This window comes from Motacilla alba, chromosome 3 (assembly GCF_015832195.1).
Source record: "Motacilla alba alba isolate MOTALB_02 chromosome 3, Motacilla_alba_V1.0_pri, whole genome shotgun sequence".
Classification (NCBI taxonomy): Eukaryota; Metazoa; Chordata; class Aves; order Passeriformes; family Motacillidae; genus Motacilla; species Motacilla alba.
In genome coordinates this window covers 25,949,729-25,962,063 of record NC_052018.1, presented here as the reverse complement: position 1 = coordinate 25,962,063, position 12,335 = coordinate 25,949,729, and the positions used below count along the sequence as shown (strand labels likewise).

At 36.8% G+C, this 12,335-nt stretch overlaps 1 protein-coding gene across 2 annotated transcripts in view; it reads left to right on the top strand.

Annotated features, from left to right (window-relative positions):
* The window catches only part of KHDRBS2 (KH RNA binding domain containing, signal transduction associated 2), a 324,652-nt gene that overhangs the window by 292,881 nt on the left and 19,436 nt on the right, over positions 1-12,335 (top strand). Inside the window, exons 9-10 of one of the 2 annotated variants that reach the window (XR_005256157.1) lie at positions 8,260-8,433; positions 10,362-10,413. Coding sequence is in view for 1 of the 2 variants with exons in the window: in XM_038130241.1 (XP_037986169.1) it covers positions 8,260-8,357 (98 nt within the window). In the remaining variant the exon portion in view is untranslated. Of the gene's footprint in view, positions 1-8,259; positions 9,337-10,361; positions 10,414-12,335 lie in introns of those variants that run through there. The other variant, XM_038130241.1, reaches the window with a different exon arrangement.

The following is a 12,335-nucleotide window of genomic DNA, read 5'->3' as shown; positions in this document are numbered from 1 at the left end:
TACACCAATTTTTCATTTATATCATCTGAGTGTATACATTTGGTGTCCCCTAGAAAATATTATGGCAACGTACCAAAGCAAACTTTCCTTGGTGTCTGGGTCTTAAAATCATCATGGAATGAATAACAAAATCATACAGTGCTTTGAATTTGAATGTACCTAAGGATCATGTAGTTTCAGCCAACTTGCCATGGATGAAGACACCTTTCACTGGACCCGGTTGCTCAGAGCTCCATCCAGCCTGGCATTGAATGCTGCCATGGATACAGCAATCACAACTTCTCTGGGCAACCTGTCCCATTACTTCACAACCCACACAGTAAAGAGTTTCTTCCTAATATCTAATCTAAGTTGCTCTCTTTCTGTTTGAAGCTATTTCCCCTTCCTCTGTCATTATATGTTCTTGTAAAAAGTCCCTCTCCATCTTTCCTGTAATTTTCCTTCAGATACGGAAAGGCTGCAATTAGTTCACCCTTAAGTCTTCTCTTTTCCAGGTGGAACAATCCCAATTCTTGTAGCCTTTCCTCGTAGAAGACCTGCTCTATCCCTCTAATGGTCTTGGTGGCCTCCTCTGGGCTTACTCCAGCAGGTCCATGTCCTTCCTGTGCAGGGGACCCCAGAGCTGGATGCAGCACTGCAGGTGGGGTCTCACCAGAGCAGAGCAGAGGGGCAAGATCACCTCCCTCACCCTGCTGACCACACTGCTTTTGATGCAGCCCAGGATACAGCTGGATCTCTGGGGTATCAGTGTAAAGGGCTCATGTCCAGCCTCTCCTCTACCCCCAGGTCCTTCCCATCAGGGCTGCTCTCCATCTGCTCATCCCCCAGCCTGGATTGATACCAGAGATTGCAGAACCTGGCACCAGGTCTTATTAAACTGCATGAGATTCCCCTGGGCCACTTCTGGATCTTGTCCTTGTCCCTGTGGATGCCATCCTGTCCTTCAGGTGTGTCAACAGCACCACTCAGCTCAGTATCATCTGCAGACTGGATGAGGGTACACTCGATCCCTTTGCCTCTGTCATCAATAAAGGTGTTAGATAACACTGGTCCCAATCCAGACTCCTGAGGGACACCACTTGTCACTCATGTCCATCAGGACATGGAGCCATTGACCACTACCTCTGGAGGGGACTTTTCAACCACTTCCTAATCCATCTAATTATTAATTAGGCATCTCAGACGCAATAAGGCACAGACTGTACCATTGTGGTGGATGTTTTGTGGTGTCTTGACAGAGCACCTGGCTGGCTCTTTAGCACATGCTGGGTGCTTCTACACTAGCACAGGAGCAGGAGTGTACTTTAGAAGCAGATTTACCATTTGTCTGCATTTATGGGTCTTCTTTCCCCATCACTGAGTGGGTTCAAAGTACATAAATTTTAGTTTGAAACTAAAGCAAAAGATGCAATCCCAACTGTTTGTGAGATTTCACTTCCAGAGTCTCAAACCAGTCTGAAATAAAAAATAGCTGTAGAAGCTGTGTTGTGAATATCAGGTCCTCAGTGTCAGCTGTTTTCCTCTGCAGTTCATCTCTATTGGTGTGCACTGTGTGCTAATATTGATACAGCACCTGGATCCTGATATCCCCCAACCTGTTCCTGCTCGCAACCTTGCTACATGTGCCATGGTTCTGAGGAGTGTGACGTGCTCCTGCATGACCATCTTCATTTTGGGCTGATTGAAGCATCTGGTCTCTTGCTGAGTGTGAGGAACATGCTCAGTTCCCAGCCCTGGGAACTCAGAAGTGCTCCTGAGTCTTCCTGTACATCACTCAATTTTTTTATTCCACTGGAAACAGGAGGCATTGAAGATTTCTACTGCATATGGGCAGAAGATACACCAAATAAATTGCCCTCCTTTAATCTTCTTTTCAATCATTCCTATACTTACTGATAGTGGCATTCCTACTGTGGGACAGAACAAATTGACAAAAGCATTTTCTTGATTTTCTGCAAAATTTTAACAGTTCTTTTACTGGAGGAATCACCTTAGCTGTATGTCTAGTGGCATTCATTCCCTCAAAGGAGACTTATGATTTTCATAAGAGCAGGATTTTGAAAGTTTGCAGGGAAAGGAGCACATTTTGAATTCAGCTACAGTGACTAATGTGGGGATGATACTAGAGTTATTGCTGCATTGTCAAAGCAATGTTTTAATTAGACTATAATTCTTTAGAAAGTCCCATATTTAAACTCATCACATTCTTTTAACTGTCTGTATCTCCTAAAACTTTTGTAGTCCAGTTATACTACAAAAATGAAAAAAATTCTGCATGTAGCACAAGACTGGTTTTAATTTATAACAACTTATTGTGCTTCCTCTATTACTTCTGAATTATAAATCATTTTCTATGACAGAATAAGAATAAGTAAATCATGCAAAACTTTCCTATGTAATATTTCAAATGGTAATTTCACTGTCTTGCACCATGGGAACTATAGAGCTGGAGAATCTAACACAAAATTCCTGTAATATTGATGTGCATCTATTTAATTCCAGATGAGGTATATCACTGCATGCTTCATGTTGCATGACCATAAAGTAATAGAAAATGAATTTTTACTGAAAATAAGTGAAAAATAAAGCTCCTTCTACACTGTAACATTCACACTCACCTCACAACAACACTGGTAAGACTCATTCCTCCTGGCATTGCAGTTTCCCAAACTAGTTGTCAGTGTACTCTGATGCTGCTCCTTCCCTGTCTGTGGCAGGTGCTCACTACAAAAGTGGCTGAAGCCTTCTAAGACATCTTTTTTTTCCAGTGGTCATTACTGCAACTCTTGCTGTCAATACTGAACTTGCAAGGAGGGGTTGCAGAGGGGACTTTACAAGCACTTATCTGCTCCAGTGCTGTCAGCTGGAGGATTTCTGGGATCCTCCACTACCAGTTAAAGCCAGGGAAGCTCTCAACCCTTACACAAATTTGGAGTAGCCACACAGTTTAAACTGTCAGTCCACCTGAAGAGAAGGTACTATCAAGCATCAGTAGTGAGGTTTTTTGAAGAGCTATGGCCGTGTTCAGCCAGTAGACTATTAAACCACAAGGTTGTCCATTCATTTCTAGTTTTTAAGCTGTATATATTTCATACTGCAGGTCTAGTAAAATAAAGTGTACTTAGAATGGTATAAGGTAGCTTAATTGGTTTGAGCATGTGTTTTGAAAGCATTTTTTGTCTTCTCTAAACTCCAAATTTCAAATAAGAAAGGCATCATTTGTGATTCAAAAGAGCCACTTCTTCTCACAAAATAATAAAATGCATAGATGTCAAGTCAGAAAATCTGTGTATCTTGCAAACATTGCGCATAAGCAAAAAGAGACCAGAAGAGTGAAAATAATTCATATTCTCCTTAAAAAAAAAATCTGTTCTTGCATTTTTTTGCCTAAAATAGTATATACTTGTCCAATTATGACACAAGAAAAGTGCAGCTACCTTTTCTGTGTGAATTTTTTGGGCTGAAATACTGGATTTGTCAAGGTTAGTTGAGCTTCAGTCATTAGCTTGTGCAAGACAAATTTTCCAAACATTTACAAGTAGTATTTTGTGTCCATCCATCTTTCTGTGGAGGCTTACTAGAAATACAGTACAAATTGAATTGTCTAAAGAAATGCATTTTAAGAGTTCTCATTTTAAAGCTATGTCTGGCTTCTGTTGGGTCTTCTGCTCAGCACATCTATATCACTTTTCTCTTACTGCTCAGACAATTAATTACATCACAGAACACCCCAGGGAGGGAGGTATTCCTGTCTCATTCTACCAGTGAGGAAGCCATACTACAAAATATTGAACAGTTGTCCAAGGTCACTGAGAAAACAAGGAGTAGAGCTAATAATCCAAATTCCTGTGCAGTGTGTTCTCTCCACACATATGCAGTGAAGGATTTTTTTTCTGACAGAAAATAAAACTGTTTTATTCTGAATCAAAATCAACTTCTGTTTCTAAAACACCAAAAGTTAAATGAAAAATCAAATTGAACCATTATACTACTTAATGTTATATACATCTTAACTATCTAATCTGAATAGCTCTTTCTAATATTTTCCTGACCACTTTTCCAAAATAATTGACCAGAAATTCATAAAACTGTGTCCAGTAATTGTGGGCAATATTCAGATGTTAAATAAGTTACTGGGAAGAAAAAGTGATCGAGTCTTGATTAGTACCAGGACTAAGCAATGACTATAAATAAAAAATAATAAGGGAATAATATATTTCTATGTAAATCACATGCCATTCATACATATTTTTATTTTTAACTCATTCATTATTGTGATCTGCCCTTTAAATATTGCATTTTTTCCCTCTTTGCATAGTTGAAAGACTTTTATTCAATTCTGGAAAATTCCATTATAGGTTTGCAGAATGCTAAATGAAGAGTTAAAAATATGTGATTTTCTCGAATCTTTACTTAAAGACATTTAGCATGTGATGATAATCACCACATGGATAGACCACTGAATTTTTCTGCGCTTTCAATAATGCATAGGTAAAACAGTAAGAAAGAAACAACTTCATATGTACCCATCTCTGTGCTATAAATGTTACTGTTTAGATCCCATATTCAAAGAAATTTTTCAGGTTAAAAATTAAATGATCTTGTTACATTCTGACTCTCCAGTAAGGAAAAAAAACCACAAACTAAAATTCTGTATTTAAACAGATTAGACCTATGGAGTCTCCTAGCAGTTGATCAAAAAATAATCTTTAAAGACAGCCTCAAGTAATGTATCAGTTATGTCTGTAATAAATACTGGGATCATTTCTATAACTCATTGAACACAATAAAGTAAATAAGAGTCCATCTGAAGCATAAAAAGCAGTGCAAAAACACTAAGATGCAAATTCAATCAGGCATAAACCACGGGTGCTGATTGTCTGTGATAATAAGAACTAATTTTATATCCTAAAGGTGAGCTGCAAATACCAATTCACAGGAGCATATAGCAGTTTGGAAGACATATGCAGTGTAATTAAAAGGGCTGTGCCCATGTCTTTACATTTCTTAGCAAAGTAGCTATGACACTATCATACCCAAAGCATCCTTCAGCCCAAGCACTCTCAGATTCCTCACCTATAAACTCTCTTAAGTTTCCATCATGCTGCAATAACAAATACTTTTAGTTTCTGAAAGCAAAACAAAATATTTCTCCTTACATAAGAATGGCAAAGTTGCCAATAACAACAAATCCTGAAAAACTGAGCCCACCCTCTGCCCTCAGTTACTAAGCTGCTTGTTTGGATTTCTTTTTAACCATATTCTTTGACACCTGATAGCACTGGAGATGGTCAGAAGTAAAAAGAACACAGAAGGCGTGTGGTCTGCTAGAGCAGAAACACTGGATGGAAGTCTGGATGTCACTGAGGGAAGAGGAAGGTCAGACTCTACAGGGTTTTTCTTCTCAGGAATGAGAAAAAAGGAAAAGGAATCAGTGTTAGGACACAACAACCACCCTGCACCTTTCTTCAGCTCTTGGGCAGTCTCTCACAGTTCTTCCAATTACCTTCCTCTCTCCAAAGCTATTGCATGTTCTTCACCTGAAATGCCTCTCAGTTTCCATTTCATTAACATGTCACTTTCTTAAGATGAAATACATGTCACTTTCTTAAGATGAAATATGTCCAGGCTCTCTTTCCTTCCCCTTTTGGCACAATCTTTCAGAGAAAGACCAGGCTCACTCACTTTTCTCTTGTTCTCACAGTGAAACTCAGCCTGGTAATCAAACTTTCAACCTTTCTGCTACCCAAGGAGCTACCTAAATCTCTGTGTGACTGCTGAGGTAGTCTATAGGACTCTAGCCTTTTAAGATTGTTCCCAAAGATAGAGATTTCCATTCTCAGGAGCTCCCTTTCTTCCCTTGGTGCTGAAAGAAAAAGATTACCTTGGAGTTCTGGAAGGAAGACTTGAAAGAGGAGCTTTCATATCAACAAACCTGTAATGACTAGCATGCAGGTATATTGGTGTTCATTAAAAACCCCTCTAGGAGAAAACCACTTGCAATCTGATTTCTTCTTTCGTGTGGCTGCATCTAGTAATGTACTGGCACAGTGTGGTTCAGAGACTCTTGACAGTGCTGCTCCCTATCATCTTGCTTTCTCCACAATAAATATATAATCCTTTACTGTTGTATGTGTGGTAGACACCAGAGTTTTCCCAGTCAAAGTCTGTAGTCCCACAGCTTCCACATCTGTTTTGGCTATGGATTCACCTTTTAATACAGCAGGGTCTATCATGCAATAGCAACAAGAGCTGTTAGCTGTCAACTATCACTTCTTATATCAATGATGGTGTTAAAGCTTGAAATCAAGGAAATAGGTCCACCATGTTATTGAAAAAAAGAGCATAAGAGGCTTGTACCACAAATTATGATTCATTTTTTGTTCCATATCAGAAGCTGGTACAGTCACAGGAGCAATTTGCTTTAAGAAGAGTCAAGGACAAGCAGTTGGTAATATAAAGTAATTTTTTACTGTGTGAATACTACTAAAAAGACTGTACCTTTCACCTTTATGTGAAGGTGCTTCAATCTGGACAATGGTGAGGGGATTAAAAAGGAACAAGAAATTGGCTTGTCTTTGTGTTGTACATTTACTGAATATTTTTACTGCTTCGGTCATTTTCATTTATATAAATGAAGCTTTTCTTTTTCATATAAATCGTTCTTGTCCCCAAGGCCTCTCTGCAAATGTAGTAACACTTCAGCAAAGGGTAACTGAAGCTGGAAAAAACTTACAGCAAAATGCCATTTTTAAAGGGTGTAATGATATATACTGCAGAGGCAGTATTTTTAAATTCACTATACAGAAACTTATTCCCTGTAGGAATGAGAGACTTGAGGATTTAGAACCATATCATATTGGCTGCCACTTCTTCAGCCCTTTAGGCAGAAGCTTTCCACAGCAAACTTTAGTTTCATAAAACACCATAAAACACCATAAAACCCCTGATTTTCAAAAAGGGAACATCCTGCTCAAAGAGAAAGAAAATAAATGGAGTGCACCAAAAAATCACAGTAGGAGTGTTTCTTGCTCCATAGCAAGATCAACTGCTACCAGATCTTTTCCAGAAATGCCCACTCCATACATGCTAGCCTGAACTCACTTTAGCTCTACAGCTGCTATTCCCCTCATACCTCAAGGCAATGAGATAATGAAGAGTAGTTGCAGAGAACACGTCTTGCAGAGAAGAAATAGCTTTCAGAATTTTAACAGTGTTTTTATGTTTTATATTTTCATTTCTCATAGTCACATATTTTTGCAAAAGGAATATTTGATACCAGATTTAACCATTTAGGTTTTTTTGCCTCGTGACAGCTATTTATGTTCTTAGTGGCCACAATGGTCAGCAGTCATTAGCAAAAACAAGGTACCAGCAATGCTGCGCTCTGGCATGGTATGATACACTGCAGCTTGTGCATTTCCATTTTCATCACTCCAAATATGATCAGTTGAAGTCAGTGGAAGACAAAGCCAGAAATCATTTGGTAACCCAGTGGCTGATTTAGGAGATAATTCAAGTTTTGGGTTCAACTGCTGGACCAGGACTGTAGGGAGTTTACTGATTGTGCTTTTTGGGAGGGTTAAATTCCAGAAATATCATGTCAAGGAGGAAGAAGAAGATTTGTAGAAGGAATGTAAAAACTGAACTAGACTTACAGTGTTTAGCTTATTCTTCTTGAGCATATTTGATTCATTAAATATGAAAAAGTGTTCTAAAGATACTGCAAAGTAAAATCTCCTCCAGCTTCACTTCTACATATTTTTCTTCCATTATTTTCTTTCTTTTGGTCTTAAATGGAAGTTAAAAATCAAACATATCTTTCTTATCTTTTCATGATTCAACTCCTTATCTTGTTACCATACCAACTGCATTAAATGCTGTTCAAATTTCTGCTTTAACTTAAATACCAGAAACTGAAAACATCAAATAAATTCTGAACTGACAGACTAATGCAGTGATTTTTCCAGAGCTGACTGTACCGCCAACACAGTAGTTATTCATTCTCTGCTGAAAGTGAAGGAGTAAGGCATTTTTTTCTTCCTAAGACAGACAGGTTTCCTGTGTAGAGAAGTAGGTTAGTTTTCTGTAAGTTTTTTTGTGGGAGGATGAAAAAGTGGATGATAAAACCATCCTCATTTCGTTTTCTAAAGCTTTCAGCCAGAACTTGCAAGAATTTTGACAGCCATTAGCAGTGGCATCCCTTTGTTCTTTCAATTTTAGATATTTACAAAACTTGTTTTTCTCTTCTGTTTTTAGCACAAGAAGAATGGGCCACGACCCGTTCCAGCCTAAAGGCACCACCTCCAAGGTCAGCCAGAGGGGGATACAGGGAACACCCCTATGGTAGATATTGAAGGTCCTCCTCATCTGTGACCTCATCTCAAAGACAATTAATAGCCTGTGGTCTCCACATAAACAGCAACAAGACAAGTAATAGTCCATTTCTTTTCTATCCTAGGAATTACTGCTCATTATTATCCTATGTACTACTTGTATTTCCTATAACATTGGCGTGACATTGGCATTAGCATTATTTTATAACACGGACTTAAAAAAAACAGAGACAAAAAAAACTTTGGCAAGCATTGTCTATAAACTATTCAAAGATGATGTTCTGTTGGTTGTATTCATTGCTGTGTGTAACTAAAAAGCATGACACTGTTACAGCTCTTGAGTCTCTCTACATACTAGTTAAGGTTGAGTTTCTGTTTAGGGTTGCTGAAAGACTGTAATATGATTTTTTTTTTGAGCCAGACAATAATCAAGCTGTAGATAAGATGTTTTAACCTGTCTTTTTTAATATATGTTAGTTTAGATTAAGATGCTCGATATTAAGTTTGTAAATTTAATTTTAAATGCTGTTTTAATGGGGTTGAAAACAAGCAGCTACTGTATGTATGTAGCTAACTGAAGTTGTTCAGTGTTTTAACCTGTATTTGTTAAAAAAAATCACTTAAAGTTCCATGTGTAAGCTTCTCTAAATAGGAAACCATAATTTTGTCAAATATGTTTGCCATAATTTGTCAATAAAGCTGAAACCTTTTGTAACAAACTAAATTTGGAATTACTTGTTTTCTAGCTTTAAATGCCTGCTTTATTTCTTTTTCAAGAGATGCCTAAAATGTTTTTATATAAAAATTACAAAAATGAACCCAAGCCTGTTTTAAGATTTTTTGTGTAAGACTTTAAAAGTTGTATTAATAACTTCTGGTTGTTAAATAATATAAAAGTTAACAAACTAAACTGTTACATGAATCATGGTTAGTATCCACTAATGTATAACATGTTAATGGAAAAAAATGCTTTAGAACAATAAATGGATTTTAAACTATCCTTTAAGCTTGATCTTGCTAAACACAAACTCTGATTGACTTGTTTGTATTAGCATGTCTCTCGTGAGAATGTAATGGAGTTTAAAGAGGTAAGATTACCACTTACCACTGTTAGACTGTCTAAATGCTAGTTCTTCAACCTTTGAGTTTCCCCGCACATTAAATATCCCATTCAACATGTAAGCATTGCATAGATTCACCTATTTGTTTTCACTCAGAAGAGTGCGTTGACTGCATTTTTCGTAGTATATAACAATTTGTCTTGATAAACAAATCATCAGTGTCACTGCCCAGCTGTTGGTACTCAACTTCAAAAACTTTATTTGTAATTTTCAGTGCTAAATATCACCGCCCTTGAAGGCAGTTTAGAGGGCTGATATTTCTTTTGAGACTATCAGACTTGATGGCTGATGATTATTAAGGAAATATGTCGCAGGACTCAAAGGATGACTAAACGTTAAACAGGTAACACTAATAGTAACTCTGTAATTTTGAGTATGCAACAGTAATGTAAAATATTCTCAGTTTTTAAGTTACTGATAGTTAAAAAAGTAAACCTACCAAAAGATAACAAATAGGTATATAGGCTATTAAAACAACTAATTAACATTAACTAGTGACAAAAAAATTATTCTACAATATATAACCCTCAAGGTAATAAACAGAACTAAAATTAACAATAATAGTAATGCAACTCTTGCTAACAACAAATATATAACCTAAATTTTGATGAAGAAAAAAAAAAAGAAGACTTGATGGTAGGGATGCCAAAACTGTTAATCCTTTCAGTACAGTCTTTTTGTTTACAGTGGCTTTTTGTCAATGTGATTGGTTTACTTTTTTGATGCGACTAAAGTACAGGCCGATTGCTGTTCAGTTTGTGAACAAAATCTCTTGCAGCTGGAGTTGCATGCTAGTTTTTTTTTAATAGTTTATGATGAGTATGTTTTGTCCTTTGAAGTGTTAAAGTGAATTTAGTAGGCTACGTGATGGTTACATTGAGTTTATTCTGTCTCACTATTTCAGGGACTCACAGGCACTGGACAGCTAAGCAGCAGATCTGCTGGGAAGTGGTCAGGTAAGCTGTGCTGCATCTCAGGGGGTTTTCCTATTTCCTGTTTTATCTCTGCATTTGATTTTGCTAGCAGACGAAAATGTATTCGGCTACAGTTTTAAAATAAATGTCTTTCCAGCAATGTTTCTCTGTGAATCAGCATAGCGATCATGGTATAATGGCAATCAAAGCATTTACGTGTGTGTTATGATACTCTTCATTCCAATAAAAAAAAAGTCCTGTCATCTAGAGTTTTAATGGTAAATGTTAAGATGGTGTACTTTATAACTGCTCTTGCTAAAAACAGGAGCTTCTGTTTATTAAAGCTTGCCTCCGTTTTGGCTAGTCACATAGCAAAGGAAAATGCAATACTAGATTGTCTTTGCTTCTGAAAATATTTGACATTTCTTCTTATGAAAATTGTATCTGCATAGAGACAGGAAGTTTGTTATTTATTCTTATGCTTGGTTTTTCTTTTTTATTCTTTAGAATGGCAGGGACATTTAGGAATTACTGTGCAACAGCATGAATGGAGGCATTACTTATATTTCTCTGTTATATACATTTAAACATAAAGGTTCTTAGACTTCAGTTTTTATGAGAGATTTTTGACTGAAGACAAATTTTGTTGCTGGAAACAAAAAAAATTCAGCTCAGTTACAACTTTGTCCATGGACTCAGAAGTTTGAACCTAATCACAATACAAAAAGTACAAATTCTTGTCATCATTCTTAACTGGATAAAATTACTCAAATACACAATCCTAGACACATTTATTACTCTGGCATCTTTTCCTGTGACTGTGGTCTGGATGATGTAACATTTTTGTGGTATTCAACAGTTACTTACAAACCACAAGTTGTATTGTATAACAAGATATAAAGGGTTTAATTTTCCTCTCCAAAGAGTTGCCTCAAGATCTTTATAAATTGGTTTTATTGATGTGCTACAACCACCCTACAGACCAAAGTGATATAGTATGGCATTAAGGTTTGTCTGCATATTACAGTCACACCAGTGTGAATGTACCACTGTAGGAAAATCTTCCATCTACCTACCTTGCATGTAGACTAATTTGCTTTGGTCAGTATATATCTCTACAGAAAAGAAAAATACTTTCCATTGCTATAAATAGTTTCATGCTGGTATAACTGTGATTATAGATTATTATGCATTATAGATTATACTATATAACTATTCCAGGAAATTCTCCTGTGCCTTGCTAAAATGAATAATAACACAAAGCTTTTAGCAGGTTATACCCGATGTAAGTGAGAACCAGGGCAAAGTAGATAAAATTAATTTCTCACTTGTGCATCACATTTTTATGTGAGGGTAACTACTGTGAACTCCTCGAGAATGGACTTCAATAAATACAGCTTTATAGCAGAGCAGTGTCCTTTAATATTCCGGTCTCTAAGTCTACTTTGCACGCATTACATGACTAAATTTAAAAACTAGAAGAAAATGTCAGTAAAATGATGCATTGTGAAATATTCCTACATAAGAATTACTTACAAAAAGTAGGTTAAGTCAGTGCAAGCAAGCAACTGTTTATTCAAACATTTTTTTCTATTGATTTTCAGGAAAATAGTATGAAAAATTACCCAAGACTTCATGTGCTGTTCAGTGCTAACTAAGAGTATATTTCACTACTGTTTCTGAAGAAGCCTTGCAGTTAATCAGCTATGACTTAGGAAAAACATAATCCACTTTATTAATTTTTGAGAGAGTAACAAGACAGTCTGATTATTCTAATTAACAGCTGTCTTCAGGTCTTCCATGAAAAGCTGAGACACATTCCACACATCCACCATCAGGTCATCCACAATTCTGAGGTCCTGAAAACTTATGTGCACCACCAGAAAACATGTAATTTCACTCATGCAACAGATCACTCCAAGACACTTGTCACCAACCAAACATTTGATTTGGCTTAACTCACC